At 37.9% G+C, this 19074-nt stretch overlaps 1 protein-coding gene across 1 annotated transcript in view; it reads left to right on the forward strand.

Moving 5' to 3' along the window:
- The window catches only part of PHEX (phosphate regulating endopeptidase X-linked), a 219083-nt gene that overhangs the window by 140228 nt on the left and 59781 nt on the right, over positions 1-19074 (forward strand). Inside the window, exons 14-15 of the mRNA XM_003317380.7 lie at positions 5781-5884; positions 17966-18024. Coding sequence (XP_003317428.2) covers positions 5781-5884; positions 17966-18024 — 163 coding nt within the window. The remainder of the gene's footprint in view (positions 1-5780; positions 5885-17965; positions 18025-19074) is intronic.

The following is a 19074-nucleotide window of genomic DNA, read 5'->3' on the forward strand; positions in this document are numbered from 1 at the left end:
GAGGAGGTGATGGTACCGTCACTTAGGAGAGTACAGGAGAACTACCACTCCAGAGCTGAGCTTTGCAGGAGGAACTAAAGATTCTTCCAGAGTTATTGTCAGAAAAAGAAAAGGGAGGGAGTAGAGGGGGAGGGAGAGTGAGAGACAGCAACACAGCACCCTTTTCCCTTCTGCAACCCACTAATTTCCTGTAGTGCCTCCTATTTGCAGGAAGCTAATTGGCAAAGGAGCTTGGGAAACAGTTTTCAGATTCCCAGTCCCCAGCATTACGGGACAGAGTGAAAGGGTAGGCATGTAGCTGAAAAACTACAGGTAAATAACTGGCACAATTAAGGACATTACTAAGGACCAAAGTCAGAATCATGGCTGGCCTCCATTTACTTAGGAGAATTGGAAATGAGAAAATTTTCAGAGGCCAAAGTTTCTGGTGAGTGATACACACATACATAGACATAAATGTGCATATAGGGATATGCAGATATGTGAACCTATGTAAGATTCTCTGTGGTGGGTCTGGTCTACTTTGGCCAGTGAAACACTAGTGTGTGTGTGTGTAGTGTGTGTGTGTGTGTGTGTGTACATGACAGAGAGTGCCACTCTGCAAGAGTGAGGTGATATTCAGATGGAATGCTAGAATGCTGCAGAAAAAGAGGTTGTTAAAATATTAAAATAATTCTTTACTATTTGTTAAAAAACACAAAACATTGCGCTCAGCTCTTTCAAGGGACCCCTGGCCATCATGGCACTGGAGAGCTAAGGGTGGGCATTGGAGGTGGGACCCCCAACCTTCCAGCCAGGCCTCTGTAACTCTCTCACATTGGCCTTCATCCAGACTGTTCCACTGGTCAGAGCAGACCGAGACCAGCCCCAGGGTGGAGATGGGACATCTGGTTCCAGTGCTAGTGTGCTGGCTGGAACTCCCTCGGACCCACCTTCACATAGCTGTCTGTAGGAATTGCATCCTCCATGGTACACCGTATATGTGGATTATTAAACATTTTGAGCATCACCTCAGTATATATTAGGTTGGTGCAAAAGTAATTGTGGTTTTCGCCATTACTATTAATGCCAAAAACTGCAATTACTTTTGCACCAACATAATAAGTATGTCTACATGTATAGACACACATTACTTTTGGGCAAAGCCGTCTAAACACACCAATCTTGCATGTTGCTTTGTTGTTTGAATAAGGGAACATGTAGATATAAAATACGGATTCCATTAAGTATTCAGAAAATCCTTTGGGTGCCTAACATAAAGTCTTTCTAATAGATATTTGGATATATCTCTGAGTATCTTTAAATGGATTTAAATTAAATGAAAGGTATCCTAGAATTTACACTTCCTGCTGGCACAGTAAGGAAAGTACCACAATTAGTGCTTCAGTATTTTTCATCTGCCTATTCTTACATGTAGGCCAAAGACTATACTACAGATCATTTGCATTCCTATGTACTGTCTTATATACATGTACTTATCCTACAGAGAAGCTGAACACATTTCCTTGTTCTGCGCTTATTACAGGTTCTCCATCTTTGGGGTGGCGGTGGTGGTAATAACTTTATTCTTCCATTTAGTCTGTGGATCTGGGATAGGATATTCAAGAAGAGAAATGTAGGCTCTCCTGAATTTTATGATCGGGACAGCTGTTCCTGGGAAATGACACAAGAATCCCAATTAATTCCCCAAAGGTCACGCAATTGAAAAGTCAAGAGATGGAATTGATTGAAAGTGATCATCAACTTGACCTAGACTTTTTCCAGTAACTGAAAGGACAAGAGGCTTTTGAGCCAAGTATTGTCTCTTGCCAAATTTAATTTTTTCATTTTGGAGATTACAAGCAGCTTTAAAATATTCATGCGAATTCATTCTTGTTTCTACTTCTAGAAAAAATAGAACTTTCTCAATAGTTGCTGGGTTTCAATTCTTTTTCTCATCCAAGGGCCTTTTGAAATATTTAAAATTATCAAAATATTATTACAATTAGCAAGTCTTCTAAAAGTAAAAACTGATCCCACTGATATTATTTTTTAAAAGTTAATATTTTTGAAGGAAATTCTTCTGAGAAAATTTCCCAGAAAGTGTTCTGAGCCCAATAACATATCTGAATTTTCTATCAGTTATAACCATATTCTGAAGGTTTTGGCAGAAAATTTGGGAACTAGAGAAAACACACTCATAATATTGCTACATAATATATACTTCTGTTACAGTTTATTAATTTGTTTTTCTCTATTTCTGTACTGCTGTAATTGATGTTTACATATAATTTGGCATACCAACCTTTACAGTAACATATTGTTTTGTTACTGTCTTTATAGCCTTTGTTACCATTATTTTAACTGCTGTATAGTATTTCAAGTAAGTTGTATCATGATTTATTTAATCACTGCTTCTACTCCCTTCCTCAATCTTACTTTGTCCTTGAATCACTGGTTCTCTTATTAAGACCAACGAAAATAACATTGGAGTCAGAGCCAAATGACTTGGACGGTGTAGCTTTGCCAAATTCCGTAATCTCAGCCCTGTTTCCCATCTATCATATGTGAATAACGGTGACTGGCCCCTGCCTACCCCCAAACACTTAACCTGTCTCAAGGAAAAACGTAAGACCTGTCCTCTATTACTTGTGATTTCCATTAAATAAATGGAATAGATCAATTAAACCAGGCTAAGAAAGAAGAAATATTCTCAACTTAATAATGAAAACAATTTTTAAATTATCTTTCTAAACATAAATAAGCTATGGCAAATTGTGATTAATTACCTCTGAGTTTTGTTTCCCCCAATTATTTTCAGGGTTCTGGTAGGTCCTTACTTATCTAATGTATTTTTAGACTTGAGACCCTTTTCTTCTTTACAACGTTTTTTTTTTTTTTTAATTTTTAGGCAGAGTCTCCCTCTGTTGCCCAGGCTGGAGTGCAGTGGCACAATCTCAGCTCACTGCAACCTCCACCTCCCATGTTCAAGTGATTCTCCTGCCTCAGCCTCCCGAGTAGCTGGGATTACAGGCATGTGCCACCACACCTGGTTAATTTTCATATTTTTAGAAGAGACGGGATTTCACCATGTTGGCCAGGCTGGCCTCGAACTCCTGACCTCAAGTTATCTGCCAGCCTCGGCCTCCCAAAGTGTTGGGATTACAGGCATGAGTCACTGTGCCCAGCCCTTTAGAAAGTTTTGAGATGGCTTTCTGTTTAATGTCTGTAGACCAACCTGAATGTCAAGGGATTTTTTTTTTTTTCAGATGGAACAGTAATGAAAGTATCACAATTAGCAAGTTTTCTAAAAGTAAAAACTGACCCCACTGATATTATTTTTAAAAAGTTAATATTGTTGAAGGAAATTCCTCTGAGAGAATTTCCCAGAATGTGTTCTGAACCCAAGAACATACCTGAATTTTCTATCAGTTATATTCTGAAGGTTTTGGCACAGCTGTCTTGGAAACAAAAGCTGAAAAAGGCAAAGGGTTGAACAGTGGACACATCTTTTAACCATATGATCTGGGAATGCCTTAGGATTGCTAGTAAGGTTGCTTTCTATAACAAGGTGCTTACTCTGTTTCTTCTGAGGCTAAAAGAAAACCTTTATCTTAAAATATAATCAATTATAAGATTTTGGCCAGCGCGGTGGCCCACACCTGTAATCCCAGCACTTTGGGAGGCCAAGGCGGGCGGATCACTTGAGTCCAGGAATTCAAGGCCAGCCTGGCCTACATGGCAAGACCCCATCTCTACTAAAAATATAAAAATTAGCTGGGCATGGTGGTGCATGTCTGTAATCCCAGCTACTCGGGAGGCTGAGGCACAAGAATCGCATGAACCTGGGAGGTGGAGGTTGCAGTGAGCTGAGATTGCACTGCTGCACTCTAGCCTGGGTGACAGAGCAAGACTGTCTCAAAAAAAAAAAAAATATATATATATATATATATATGTATGTATATATGATTTCTTTTTATTATGAAGCATTTCAAATGTTGGAACATGAGTAAAATCATTTGAACACATCTATTTTAACACATAGTAAACATATTGCCATATTAGCTTTGTACATGCACACACACATTTTAAATGAACAGATGCATTTGAAATTTTGTCTGTAATCTTCCTTGATCTAATCTCCTTCCTCTGCGTCTATCTCCATCTCTGCATATAAACACTACCTTGAGTTCAGTCTTATTATTGTTATTCCCATGCCTTTCTTTATGCTTTTGCTACATAGGTACGCGTCCATCAACAGCATACAGTGTTGTTTTGCATGTTTAAAAACTTTAAATTTCCTCATAGATACAACTTACCTTATTCACTCTGCATAATTTTTAAGATTATTTCATGTTCATGCATACAGAACAATCATGTAAACTGTTGTATTGCCTTCCATTATGTGAATATACCACAATTTGTTTATCAGCCCCTCTTCCCTGAGCAAGCAGTTTGAGGGACAATTTAAAGTCATAGTGTTATAATTTGTTGGCCAAGCAGAACACAGAGGATGCCAGGAATCAATACTTTTATTTCTGCCTTTCTCCATGTGCCTTCAGTTATTTTACTCCTTCCTTTATATTTTGGCTTGGTCTCCTGGAAAGATTGTTAAGATGACTCCTTAACAAAAACTTCTCCACGGACATGAGAACCCACTCTGTGTTAGGGAGGAGCTAAATGTGAGCCAGACATTGGTCAACAAGTAGGTGACTGTCGAGCCTATTACCATCAAATTGCATATATACATTCGTATCTATAATGTAATGCCTTGTGGGTTTCATATACACGAGTATTTTACTTTTTGCTTTTAAAAGACTATTAAAGTTATAAAAATTACAGTTTATAAGAATTTGGTTACCCTTGGTTATCTCCTTATTCAAATGTGTGTTTTTCTTAATTTCCATAGTAATATATTTAAAAACCCAAGCATTGGAGGTCACTACAAACGATTGCATGAACAGCTCCACGGATCTTATTTACAATAAATAGCTAGGTTAGGTATTGCTAGTTTTGTAGATGGAGTGCCTATAGAATGGAAACCGTCTGCCATTCTCCTTCCAAAACAAGAAAAGGAACTAAAAAAGCAATTATGTCTGTTTCCTTGTCTTAATAGACAACATTGTTGTGAGCTGCTACCAGCTTTCTGTGTTCCCATGCAAGCTATAATCTATGATTTGCCTCTGTAATTTCATTAATATTTAGTGACCAGAGACTTTTTGAGTCTTAACAGATACATTCTGTTAATAATTATTCTGGTGACTTCATTGTGCTTATGGTGGAAAATAGGTCTCTGAATCACATTTATTGTTTTCCTTTACGAACAACTACCAATTATTTGACTAAATCATTGTCTATAAGCTAAATGAGTTTTCAGCCAACTAAACTGCATGTTACTGAAAAAACTTACGTGACAAATAAACAAAGTACACATTTTAAAAAAGATCAAGGACTCATGAGCCAAGAAATTTCAAACCAAAGATAATATGTTTTATAAAGGTTAAAGTAGATTTTTCAATTAGAAAGTAAATGGAACGCATTGTAAATGACTGCAGCTTCTCTTGTTGTGTTTTTACTGTGATCCAGAAATGACTATATTGATTTTTGAAGTTTTTACGTTAACAAAATCACTGAGACTAAATTTCATGGCTTTGTGACTTCTGGGTCAACTGATAACAGCTGAGAGAGGCTGTGACTGATGCAGCTTCTCTGCTAGTTGCTCCTTCCTATGCTGAAGTATTTTTTTAGAGCCATCTTTTATCTTTACTTAGAACAATGATGTTGTGGTTTGTTTTATTCAGATCAAGTTTTCAGAAGCCGACTACTTTGGCAACGTCCTACAAACTCGCAAGTATTTAGCACAGTCTGATTTCTTCTGGCTAAGAAAAGCCGTTCCAAAAACAGAGTGAGTATTAAAAAAAAAAAGTTAAATAGATAAATACATTGGTGAGAAGCGGAGTCTCTTTAGATTAAACTTTGTAATTCCCCTCAAGTCAGAGTAGCTGGCTTGCCAGTTAACTTGTTTTAGCAAAATCTGTGTCATGTTTTGCCAACTCTTATTTTTTATATTACGTGATTCAGATCTTAAGTCTAATTACAGGTCCCCCATTTCTAGCATCAACACATATCAAGAGAAGGCTTATTAGAATGCAAACATTAAAGTTATTTCTAGATCTAGTTATGAAGATATATAGAGGGAATAATTTCTCTGGATTTTTACATTCGTGTAATAACTTTTGAAGACCTTAAAAAAGAATAAATACTTAAAAAAAACTATGATTAGAAATGTCAAAGTAAATGTATAGAAGCAACTAGAAAATATTTGTTGAGGTAATGCCTATCAAAGAACTGATAGCTATATTGTTTTTATCTAATAGCAGTTATGATTTATTTGCCTTCCTCTCAGCTGCCTATAGGAGTTTTTCCTACAGATCGGAGAGTTTCCTTAGGAACTTTTAGGGCCAGAGCCCACCAGCTACGATTTCATCCCTTAGCAAAATGTCAGTGATGAATGTAGCAGCTAACAATTATTATTTGTTTACATTGTACCAGAAAGTGCTTTACAATTTTTAATTCATTTTATCCTCATACGAATTCTGTGTGGTATAGGTACTGTTATCCCCATTTTACAGGAAAATAAAAGGCTTACAACTGAGAAATTCTTCAGCTTAGGTTTGGATCACGTTTTGTTCTGTCTGCTGGTGCTTTTGATTCCTGGGACTGGATTCTGTTCTGCTAAGGCCCACTTCTCCAATGCTTTTTTTCTCTCTGTTCTCCAGATTGGATAATTTCTATTGGTCTGGATTTCAACTCCAGAATTTCTTTTTTTAATTTAATTGTATTATTATTTTTTTAACTTATTTTTTATTTCAATAGATTTTGGGGGAACAGATGGTGGTTGGTTACATGAATAAGTTCTTTAGTGGTGATTTCTGAGATTTCAGTGCACCCATCACGCGAGCAGTGTACATGTATACTGTATCAGTGTGTAGTCTTTTATTCCTCACCCCCCTCCCACTCTTTCCCCCTAAGTCTCTAAAGTCCACTGTATCATTCTTATGCCTTTGTGTCCTCATAGCTTAGCTCCCTCTTATGAGTAAGAACATACAATGTGTGGTTTTCCATTCCTAAGTTACATAGGATAATGGTCTCCAATTCCATCCAGGTTGCTGTGAATGCCATTATTTCATTCCTTTTTATGGCTGACAACTTCGGAATTTCCGTTTGTTTTTTGTAGTTTCTATTTCTCTGTTGTGATTCTTTGTTAAGTCATTGTCATCATATTTTCTATTAATTCTTCAAATAAAGTTTATTTTAATTCTTTGAAGTCATCTATAATAGTCACTTTCAAGTCTTTGCTAAATCTAATATGTGGGCTCAAACTAACTAGAGTTAGTTTCTATTGATTGCCTTTTTATTAAATTAATTAATTTTTTTTTACAGTTTTTCCTTTGCTTAACATTTTTTGTTGTTGTTGCTAATGACAGTTTAGATAGCATGTTGTAGCAACTCTGGATTCTGATTTATTTTTCTGAGGCTTTTTTTTTTTTAAATCAAAAGTAACTGTCCTAACTTATACTGCCGAATAGATCTTCTCTGTGGTATGTAGCTGTCGATGTCTCCACTCGGTTTTTTAACTCTTATTTGTAGTTATTAGCCTCACTTCCTGATGGTTGTCCCTGTGTCTACATAGCTTAGTGCTCAATCAGTGATTAGGTCAGAGCTTGTGCTTAAACACCTTGAGTCTATAGGGCTTCTACCCTCTGCCAGTTGCTCTGTGTGTGGGTTGGGAGCACCTTCAAAGTTATAGCCAGTTCTCAGTCCACCTTCAATTTCACCTTCCACCAGGCCCTCACTGGTCTTCCCTGCACATGTGCCTAGTTTCCCAGTCAGCCAGGGATGTGTGGAGTGCTTATTTGGCCCTTCTATTACTATTTCAGTTACAGGATCTCTCTTTTAAATTTCTGACTGGGTTTTCCTCGTTAGTTTTCTACTAAGTTGGCCATTCAAAAATTTAAAAAAAAATTTTGTGGGTATGTAGTAGGTGTACGTATTTATGAGGTACATAAGATATTTCAATACAGGCATAAAATGTGTAATAATCACATCAGAGTAAATGGGGTATCCATAGCCTCAAGCATTTATCCTTTCTTTATGTTACAGACAATCCAATTATACAGTTTTAGTTATTTTTAAATCTATAAAAAGTTGTTGACTGCAGTCACCCTGTTATGCTATCAAATAGATCTTATTCATTCTGTCTAAGTATATTTTTGTACCCATTAACCATCCCCTCTTACCTCGACCCAGTACCCTTCTCAGCCTCATTCTACTCTCTATCTCCATGAGTTCAATTGTTTTCATTTTTAGCTCCCACAAATAAGTGAGAACATGTGAAGTTTTCTTTCTGGGGCTGGCTTATTTCACTTAATATTCTCTAGTTTCATCCATGTAGTTGTAAATGACAGGATTTCATTCTTTTTTATGGCTTAATTGTACTCCATTGTATATATATACCACATTTTCTTTATCCATTTGTCTGTTGATGAACACATAGGTTGCTTCCAAATCTTGGCTATTGTGAACAGTTCTACAATAAACACGGGAGTGCAGATGTTCCTTCGATGTACTGATTTTCTTTCTTTTAGGTATATACCCAGCAGTGGGATTGCTGGACTGTAAGGTAGCTCTATTTTTAGTTGTTTGAGGATCCTCCAAACTGTTCTCCATAGTGGTTGTACTGATTTACATTCCCAGTAACAAAGTACAAGGGTTCTCTTTTCTCAACAACCTCACCAGAATTTGTTTTTGCCTGTCTTTTGAATAAAAGCCATTTTAACTGGGGTAAGATGATATCTCATTGTAATTTTTGATTTGCATTTCTCTGATAATCATTCATGTTGTGCACCTTTTCATATACCTGTTTGCCTTTTGTATGTCTTCATTTGAGAAATGTCTATTCAGATCTTTGTGTCTATGTGTCTGTTTTTATGCCAATATCATGCCATTTTGGTTACTATAGCTCTGTAGTATAATTTGAAGTTAAGTAATGTGATTCTTCCAGTTTTGTTGTTTTTGCTCAGGATAACATTGGCTATTCTGGATCTTTTGTGGTTCCATATAAATTTTAGGAATTTTTTTCTATTTCTGTGAAGAATGTCATTGATATTTTGATGGGGATTACAGTGAATCTGTAGATTGCTTTTGGTAGTATGGGCATTTTCACAGTATTGATTCTTCTAATCCATTAACATGGAATATCTACTTTTTTGTGTCCTCTTCAATTTCTCGCATCAATGTTTTTATAGTTTTCATTGTGGAGACCTTTCACTTCTTTAGTTAAGTTTATTCCTAGGTATTTTATTTTATTCGTAGCTATTGTAAATGAGATTATTTTCTTGACTTCTTTTACAGATCGCTTTCTCTTAGAATATAGAAATGCTACTGATATTTTTATGTTGATTTTGTATCCTGTAACTTTACTCAGTTTATCATTTTAATAGTTTTTTTGGTAGAACCTTTAGGTTTTTCCAAATATAAGATCATATTGTCTACAAACAAGGGTAATTTGACTTCTTTCTTTCTAATTTGGATGCCCCTTATTTCCTTCTGTTGTCTGATTGCTCTAGCTAGGACTTCTAGTACTATGTTGAATAATAGTGGTAAAAGTGGACATCCTTGTCTTGTCTAGATCTTAGAGGAAAGGCTTTCAGTTTTTCCCCATTCAGTGTGATACTAACTGTGGCTCTGTCATATATGACTATTACTGTGTTTAGGTATATTCCTTCTATACCCAGTTTTTCGAGGGTTTTTATCCTGAAACGATGTTGAATTTTATTAAATGCTTCTTTAGCATCAGTTTACATGATCATATGCCCCGTGTTTCTTTTCCACTGTGATAGGACAGCACTGAGTTCCAGTGCAAAGTCCCACAATCACCGTACTCTCCTTCCCCCAAGCGCAGAGGTTTTTCTCTCTGTGCCCATGTGGCTGCAGCTGGGGAATGAGGGAAGGACGGTATAGGCAATTCAAGACTGGCTTTCCTACCCTCTTCAGTGCCTCTTTCCTTGATGTGATGTTAAAACCAGGTATTGTGATTGTTCACCTGGATTTTGGTTCTTATGAAGATGCTTTGTGTGTGTGTGTGTGTGTGTGGCTAGTTGTTCAATTTGGTGTTCCTGCAGGGAGGACACTTGCTGGAGGTTTCTACAGCCTTCTTGCTCTGCTTCATCCTCTATGTTGGCCATTTTTATCTGACAAAGCTGTGGCTTTTCACTGCCACCCCCAGTTGAGTCTACCCACTGGGGCAGCAAAGCTGCTGATTTCCCAGCCAGCCTTTTTCTGACAAAACTAAGGTCTCACTGAGCTAGGAGGGACAGGAGTAGTCTCAGGCAAAAAGGCCATAGTGCCTGCTCTACTTAATGCCAAGTTCTAGCAGTTTTTAAATATTAAATTTTGTTTAATTTATTGCTCCCCCTTGATGAATTCCCAGATTCCTAAAATGGTTATTTGTTGACAATGTTGTCCAGTTTTATACTTGGTTTTTGTAGAAATGATTTGTCAACCTTCTCATGCCATTATACCTGCAAGCCTGGCTTCCATGGATCACAATTTTTTTTTTCATGGCCCACTTTTTAACCTTGGCTAATATTCTGATTTCTAGATCTTTGACTGGCTGTTTTTATGCTGCCTAGTCTTTTGCTACTCTCCCTTTCAAGTCCCTGTTCTGTCCTGGCTTCTAGAAACTCTGAGCCCCTGTGCTTTCCCTTGGCTGAAGTGGTGATTACCACTTCTCCCTCTTATGTTTCCATCCGGCCATCCCTGCTCTCTGCCCTTCAAACCTTCCTATAATACGCACCTGAAAAATTCATTGGAGGTTACTGAGTTTAAGAGGTAGGCCTAAAGCTGAATCTCTCCCCTACCTAACCCTGACTCCAGTCAAAAGCACAAAGGGAAACAGCTTTAGAACTGCTTTGAAAAATGATAGATAATGGTTTAAAGCCATTCGCTCCACTGTCTTTGGTTCTTTCCTCTCATCACGTTATTTCTCAGTCCACCTATCCTGTTTCATTCCCAGTCTAAATTATTCAATAGTTTTAGATTTAGGCTTCTTAAATCCAATACTCAAATCTGATGACTTTGGCAAATGATTTCCAGTATCCCTATGACCATCTACATGTAATACGGTAGTCACAGATCTATATAATCTTGCCCTTCAATATTTGCTTCAGATCAGTTCCAACTCTTTTTAAAAAAAAAAAATCTGTGGAAAATTGAAGGGTTTCACCAATTTTTTGGTGAATTTTCGGGGTCTTCTCAGGGGCTCCTGCATATTGGCAATACAGTCAGTCTAATTGTTTGATTTCAAAATGTCGTTATTCATTTAGGTGTGTAGAAAGGCCTGGATTAGTAATTGAAAAACTCCTAAATGTGTTATCTTTAACATCATCCTAGGATACTGATGAACTTTCAGATTCTAATGGTCTTAACTATTTCTAATATTTTATTCATGCCTTAGAAATATACTGGCTTTGCAGGCTTAGGCAAACTGAGATTTGTGTGGTTTTCTTTTCTGTCATTGAAAAACAAATAGCTCTTTCACAAGGGTATTAAATTGGTTAACTTTTGGGAAAAGTTCTCCAGAAATGGAAATCAGTGCAATGCTTGTAATTCTTGTTTCCTCAGACTATATGTCTATTTCAGGGAAATAACATTTAGAAATTTAAGGTCTTCTTTGCATAGTAAAGAGATATGAGTAAATTCCTTTTCTTTCTTTTTTTTTTTTTTTAAAGGAAACATCTGGCTGGACCTTTTCAGGCATTGTAGAGACTTTTAGCCTCATGATACTCATTGGCTTGAATTGACATCTTTCAGGTCTGAAAATTCATGAGTTAATCGAGTGGGGATCATTCTGGAGTAGCTCTACTACACTAGTTTACTTTGAACAGCATCATGATTATATTTTCACAAAGCCCTGAAATAACGTTTTGCTTCTTTGTGGGTGTAGGAGATAAAGACCCTTTATCTTTTATTCTCATGGAATCCGTTTTAGCTGCACTAATGTGCATTAAGAAGTTTCTAAGGCGATGGGAAATGTCAGCAAGAATGAAATTAATTGGGTGGTCATCCCTGAAGGTACATATTTAGGGGTTGGTTCACAGAATTGTCACTTCATCAGCTTGCTTAAAAATAGAGGATTTACTTACTGCTCGGCTTGAGTTGAAAGTAATTTCTTTCCCTCAGGATCACCTTCTTTGACAGAAATTATTTTAAGCCAGCCTCACTTTTAACTCACTCTCATTCTACTGAGACCAAACATGTCTGAATTCTCTATCTTTTGAAAAATATGTAAAAATGCATTAAATGTCTTTATAAATTATGTTCCTGCCCAGAACTTTTGTTTGCAAAAGCATTATCTATAGCATGGAATGTGAGTGATATAATCTGCAGGATATTAATAAGAAAGCAATAAATACACTATTGCTTTTCCATTCCATATTCCCTAGACTATCTGTAGGAGTTGATAAGAAAAATGTAAAACTTTAGCCTGATGTATATCTATTTTATATGGTCCAAAGAAATAGGTGTACCAATGTCTTTTTCTTCAGATTCTTGTATTTTGGTATTATATTCCTTTTATGTATCTCATTCTCCAGTATAATTTCATCCCCATTATTGTGGGATTTGAAATTTCTATGAGACCTCTCCTTACCTTATCCACCAAATCCTTTCTCAAACACAGACTGCAGAAGCACCCTAAAGACATAGTAAGAAGAATTTAAAGCACTTGAATGATATTCTCTGTTTATTGAAGTGGATGTATACATGCAATAAATTCATTTTAATGGATTTAGTGATCTTCTGTTCAGCACTTACCATTTGGACAACAGTCAAAGCCCATAAGCAACTTAAAATCTTGTTGGGACATAAGCTGTGCAAACTCAGATGCCTTCAGGGGCCAGTCAGTTAACAAATGGTTGACCTACATGGGTGTAAACAACAGGGAGTGGTAGGGACTGTAGAAAACTAGTAATTACACACACCACTTAAAGGAATTCCAATTCAATAGTTTGTTAAGCCATTGTGTTGGGCAAGCAAAACAGTTTTCTGGGAAGATTCAGCCCGTTGGGTTGGACTTAGTCTGTGGATAGCCAACTTTTCAGCATTCCATTTATCTATTGCTGTGTGATAAACCTCCCCCAAATTTAGAGTATTGAAACAACAGTCATTATTTTTCTCTCTCATGGTTCTGGGGGTCACTAGGCTCAGCTGCATGGTTCTCGTTTGTGGGTTTTTTTTTTTTGTTTTTTTTTTTTTGACACAGAGTCTCACTCTGTCACCAGGCTGGAGTACATTGGCGTGATCTCGGCTCACTGCAACCTCCGTCTCCCAGGTTCAAGCGATTCTCCTGCCTCAGCCTCCTGAGTAGCCGAGATTACAGGTGCCCGCCACCACGCTGAGCTAATTTTTGTAGTTTTAGTACAGACAGCATTTCACCATGTTGGCCTGGCTGGTTTCGAACTCCTGACTTCAGGTGATCTGCCCACCTCAGCCTCCCAAAGTGCTGGGATTACAGGCATGAGCCACTGCACCTGGCCATTTGTGGTCTTTCATGTAGTTACAGTCAGATAGTGGCGGGGCTGGAGTCATATGGAAGGCTACCTCTCTCACATGTCTAATGGTTGATGCTGACTGTTGACTAGAACATCTACATATGGCCTCTTCATGTATGTTGGGTTTCCTTACAGCATGTTGATTGATATAGAAAGTTCAAAGAGCAGCTTTTCTGAGAAAGAAGAAGGGAGGGAGGGTGTGCTTGTATGCATCAGGGGGAAGTTGTATCACCTTTAATTACCTAGCCTTGGAAGTCACACTGTCATTTCTGCTGCATATTATTCTTTAGAAGTGAGTCACTAAGGCTAACCCATAATCAAGGGGAGAGGAATTTAGATTCCATCTCTTAATGGGAGGAGTGTAAAAAAGTTCACAAACACATATGAAAACTAGCACATGTAGCCTTACATTAGAGAATAGTAAAACTAAATATATAATAAACTTGGATGTAATACGGGAGATATACAAAATGTTTAACAGCTGGTTTGGCATGGGCCCTGAACAAATAGAAGAAATAACAGCATCAACAACTGGTAGGATCTACTGGTGCAGCTGCTTAATATCAGCTCTGGGTATTATCAAGGCTCCATACGTGCCCTAGAGTCAATAAGAGCCCTGGGAGGTCAGGAATGGTAACATCATGTGTCTGAAATAAGATGTTTTCGTTATTCTTGTTGAAGCTTCAGAAGCCCCATTAAGGTCTAGTTTCAGAGACTGGTTGTTTGGTTTGCTTTGTCTACCTTTGTCTACCAGCAGTTAGGAACATTTTCCCTGCATGGCCCTTACCTGAATATTTTAAAAGTTTGTTATTTTAAAGAGAGGGGAGTTGGGAAGAACAAAAAGAGAAGGGACAAGCTCTAGGAATACACGTTATCTTTTGTATATATTATGATTCATTCCAGTGTTATTTAGAAGCCAAGGCACCCACCTGGATTTTCCCCTCTTGACCTACAAATGTTGGGTTCTTTGGGTAGTGTATTAGTTTCCTATTGCTACTGTAACAAACTCCTACAACCTAAGCAGCTTAAAACAGCACAGATTTATTATCTCACAGTTCTCTAGCTCAGAAGTCTAGGGTAGCTTGGTTGTTTTCTCTGCTTTGGATTTCATAAGGCTGAAATCAGAGTGTCAGCCGGCTGGGCTCTTATGGGGAGGTTCTGGGAATAATCCCCTTCCAAGGGGATTCAAGTTGTTGGCAGAATCCAGTTCTTTCTGATCGTAGGGGTAAGGTCTTTACTTCCTTGCTGGCTATCGCCTGGAAGCCACTCTTTGTTCTCAGAGGGATTTATGCAGTCCTTGCCCATTGCCCCTACATCTTAGAGCCAGCAGCGTGTCAAATCCTTCTTACCCTTCCTCCTCTCCGACTTCCTCCTCTGTTGCATCTCTCTGATTCCAGCCAAACAAGGTTGTCTGCTTTTAAGGGCTTGTGATTAGATTGAGCCTACCTGAATAATCCAGGATAATCTCTCTATTTTAAGGTCCTTAAGCTTAATTACACCTGCAAAGTCCTTCTTACTATGTAATGTAACATGTTCATAGGATCCAGGGATTAGGACTTGGCCATAATTTTGCCTACTACAGGTAGCCAAGTTAGGTCAATAGAGGTGCTTTCCCCTTCACTTGTTTCCTCAGGAAAGTAGGCCAACCAGCAAGTTTATGTTAAACACTAGGGCTTAATTGAAATACCCTAAATTTGAAGGAAAATAATATGCATTTTATGGAAATATGTCTAGGTTTCGGTTTTGAAAAGAGAGGAGGTGCTCTTTCTTGATTTCCAGTAATGTCTACAGTATAATATAATGCTTAGGCGAACTGGTTTGAAGTCAGACAGACCAGGCCTCGTACAAGCACATAATGCTCATAAATCTCATTATCCTCATCTGTGAAATGGGCTAATAATTCCTATGTTGCCATGGGGAAAAACTGATGAATAGAAGGTGCTTAGGACATAGTAAGTGCTCAATGAATGTTAGCTAAATATAATGATAATGATAACAGAATGACATATTCATAGACTTCTTTGTAGCTGGGGAGAAGGTATGAGTTTACCAACTAGTATCAATAATTGGGTTTCCTATTAGTTTCATATTAACCTGACATAAATGAATTTGTTAGTCTGACATAATTATCCTATTAGACATAAATGAGTAATACAATTATTCTAGAAAGGGATTTATACAAGTTTTTTTTTTTCTTCTTAATTTTTTTAGAGACTGGAACTTCTGGGCTCAGGCAATCCTCCTGCCTCAGCCTCCCAAGTAGCTGGAACTGTATTTGCATGCCACTGCTGGGCTTAGGAGTTTATTTTTAGCAATTTTGCTTAAGATGAATTGCTTGGTTTTAATCATAACAAGCAGTCACTGAAACTCACAACCATCTAAGTCAGGGTTTGGCCACTATGGCCTGTGGGCTAAACCTCACCTGCTGCCTGTTTTTGTATGGCCCATGAGCTAAGAATAATTTTTAGAGATAAATGTTTGCAGTTGGTTTGATGATGGGGAAGCCCTAACTTTGTTCTGTTTTTTGTTTTTGTTTTTTAATTAAAATAATTTTTGTTGGTACGTAGTAGTTGTAAATATTTATGGGGTACATGAGATATTTTGATACAGGCCTGCAATGCATAATCATCACATCATGGAAAATGGGAGTATCCATCCCCTCAAGCATTTATCCTTTGTGTTACAAACAATCCGCTTATATTATTATAGTTATCTTAAAATGTACAACTATTATTGACTATAGTCACCCTGTTGTGCTATCAAATACTAGGTCTTATTCATTCTTTCTAACTATACATTTTTTGTACCCATTACCCATCCCCACTTCTCCCCCATTCCCCTACCGCCCTTCCCAACCTCTGGTAACCATCCTTCTACTCTCTATCTCCATGAGTTCAATCGTTTTGGTTTTTAGATCCCACAAATACGTGAGATCTCACAAATACGTGAGAACATGCAATGTTTGTCTTTCTGTGCCTGGCTTATTTCACTTAACATAATGACCTCCAGTTCCATCCATGTGTTGCAAATGACAGGATATCATTCTTTTTATGGCTGAATAGTACTCCATTGTGTATATGTACCACATTTTCTTTATCCATTCACCTGTTGGTGGACACTTAGGCTGCTTCCAAATCTTGGCTATTGTGAACAGTGCTGCAACAAACATGGGAGTGCAGATATCTCTTTGATTATTTTCTTTCCTTTGAGTATATACCCAGCAGTGGGGCTGCTGGATCATATGGTAGCTCCATTTTTAGTTCTTTGAGGAACCTCCAAATTGGAGAAGCATAACTTTGAACCCCAATTAAGCAAAATGTTATCTCATCCCAAAATAATTCCATTATTCTCATTAATAGGCATATATTAGAAATAATTGTACTCAGCTGGGCATGGTGGCTCACGCCTGTAGTCCCAGAACTTTGGGAGGCTGAAGTGGGTGGATCACTTGAGGTCAGGAGTTCGAGACCAGCCTGGCCAACATGCCGAAACCCTGTCTCTGAAAGAAAAAAGAGAAATAATTGTACTTGATTACTATTGTTATTTTTTGGATTTCATCAATAAAATTTGTGGACAGTTTGCTCTTAAGTACCTACGTAATATCCTTGATTTTGCCTCTTTGCCTGTAAAGCCTAAAATATTTATGATCTCACTCTTTACAGAAAAAAATTTGCTGACTGCTGATCCCAGTAACCTATTGTGCATTTAAGGTTTGGGTGTAGACTCCCTTTAGATAGAAGGGATCCTTTAGATGTCCTAATGCAATGCCTTAATTTTATAGCTAAAACCAAACCCCAGGAAGGTAGGTGACTCTTCCCATACAATTCAGCTAGTTAGTGATAGAGGCAGTACACTTTCCACTGGAGCAGGCAGACCCTCTGGGTGGCATAGTTGGACTTTATTCATCTTTCTTTAAATGGACCTCTGTGTTGTCACCAATCCAGAACTTTTAAATGGACAGGCCAGAGGTAATGCAGCATAGAAACCCAATTGTCCATTCAACCCATTGAATAGGGCCTGGCAAATATATAGTTGCTGTGTTTCCATTTGCAGGGACAGCCCTTTAGATTCTAGAAATTCTCTTTAAAACTTTTTCAAAAGCACTGGTGTGCTGACTTTTTTTCTGTTAAGTTAGTAACAATAAATAACTGGGCATGTTAATATATTTTCATTGAGCCATGTTCAGTTTAGGATGAGATTGTTCACTGAGCAGTACAGTAGCCCTAAACTGAGGGAATAATTTCCCCTCATGTCCAACATCCCCATTGTTCCATGTTATCTTCTAATAAACCCAGCCATGCTGTGTTTGTCTTTGCTTCCCTCCTGCCTGTATAATGATGATTACTCTCTGGCATTTGTTTCTTTTTCTACAGGTGGTTTACAAATCCAACGACTGTCAATGCCTTCTACAGTGCATCCACCAACCAGATCCGTGAGTACGGGTTCCTTGTCTCCTTGGTAACCTGGTATAAAATGCAAAGAACTTTTCCATGACTATGATGGAGGGTAAGACATTTCTTATTTCCCCCAAAAGTGGCAGGGTATGCTGGTGAAGGAAGGTTGTTCTCCTACCTATATGCCAAATTTTCCTCATTCTCTTCACCTTACTAGTTTTTTTTTAAAGCTTTATGTCACCACTGATTGAAAAAAAGTCAACTACAGTAAACCAAATTAAACCATAATGAAGTTTGCCATGAAAAGGAGCAAGTTTCCACTTTCCTTTCATAATGGCCTTACTGATTTTGTCCATGCCATTTTATTCATTCCTAGGATTGGTGGGGAAAACAGCAGGTAACTGAGCAGATTGTAGAACCTGAGCGGACCATCTGTATGTAAGAAAGAAGCTTGGAAATATTCTTATTAACGCTAGGAAGTTATGTCTTGAGGTTTTCTACTTACATGTATCAGGTATATGTAATTAAAAATACCATGATAAATTTAAAAAATTATTATTTTTATTATTTTTTAAAGACAGAGTCTCCCTCTGTCACCTAGGCTGGAGTTCAGTGGTACGATCCTGGCTCACTGCAACCTCTGCCTCCCAGGTTCAAGTTATTCTTGTGCCTCAGCCTCCTGAGTAGCTAGGAGTACAGGTGTGCACCACCACGCCCAGCTAAATTTTTTTTATTTGTATTTTTAGCAGAGATGGGGTTTTGCCATGTTGACTAGGCTGGTCTCAAACTCCTGGCCTCAAGTGATCTGCCCACCTTGGCCTTCCAAAGTGCTGGGATTACAGGCGTGAGCCACTGCACCTGGCCTTAAAAAATTATTAAGATCTGAATGGCACAAATAAAAAGTCTGACAGCATCCAGCCTTGGCAATAAGGACACATACTCACTGCTGGTGGAAAGATAGATTGGCTCATCCACTTTGCAGGGCAATTTGACAATATCTCAAAAAGCTGAAGTTGTGCATGCATACCTATGACCATGAGGTGTGCTCCTGGAATGTGCTCTAATGCTGTGATTCTTGAAATGTGGTC

The sequence above is a fragment of the Pan troglodytes genome, chromosome X (assembly GCF_028858775.2).
Source record: "Pan troglodytes isolate AG18354 chromosome X, NHGRI_mPanTro3-v2.0_pri, whole genome shotgun sequence".
Classification (NCBI taxonomy): domain Eukaryota; kingdom Metazoa; phylum Chordata; class Mammalia; order Primates; family Hominidae; genus Pan; species Pan troglodytes.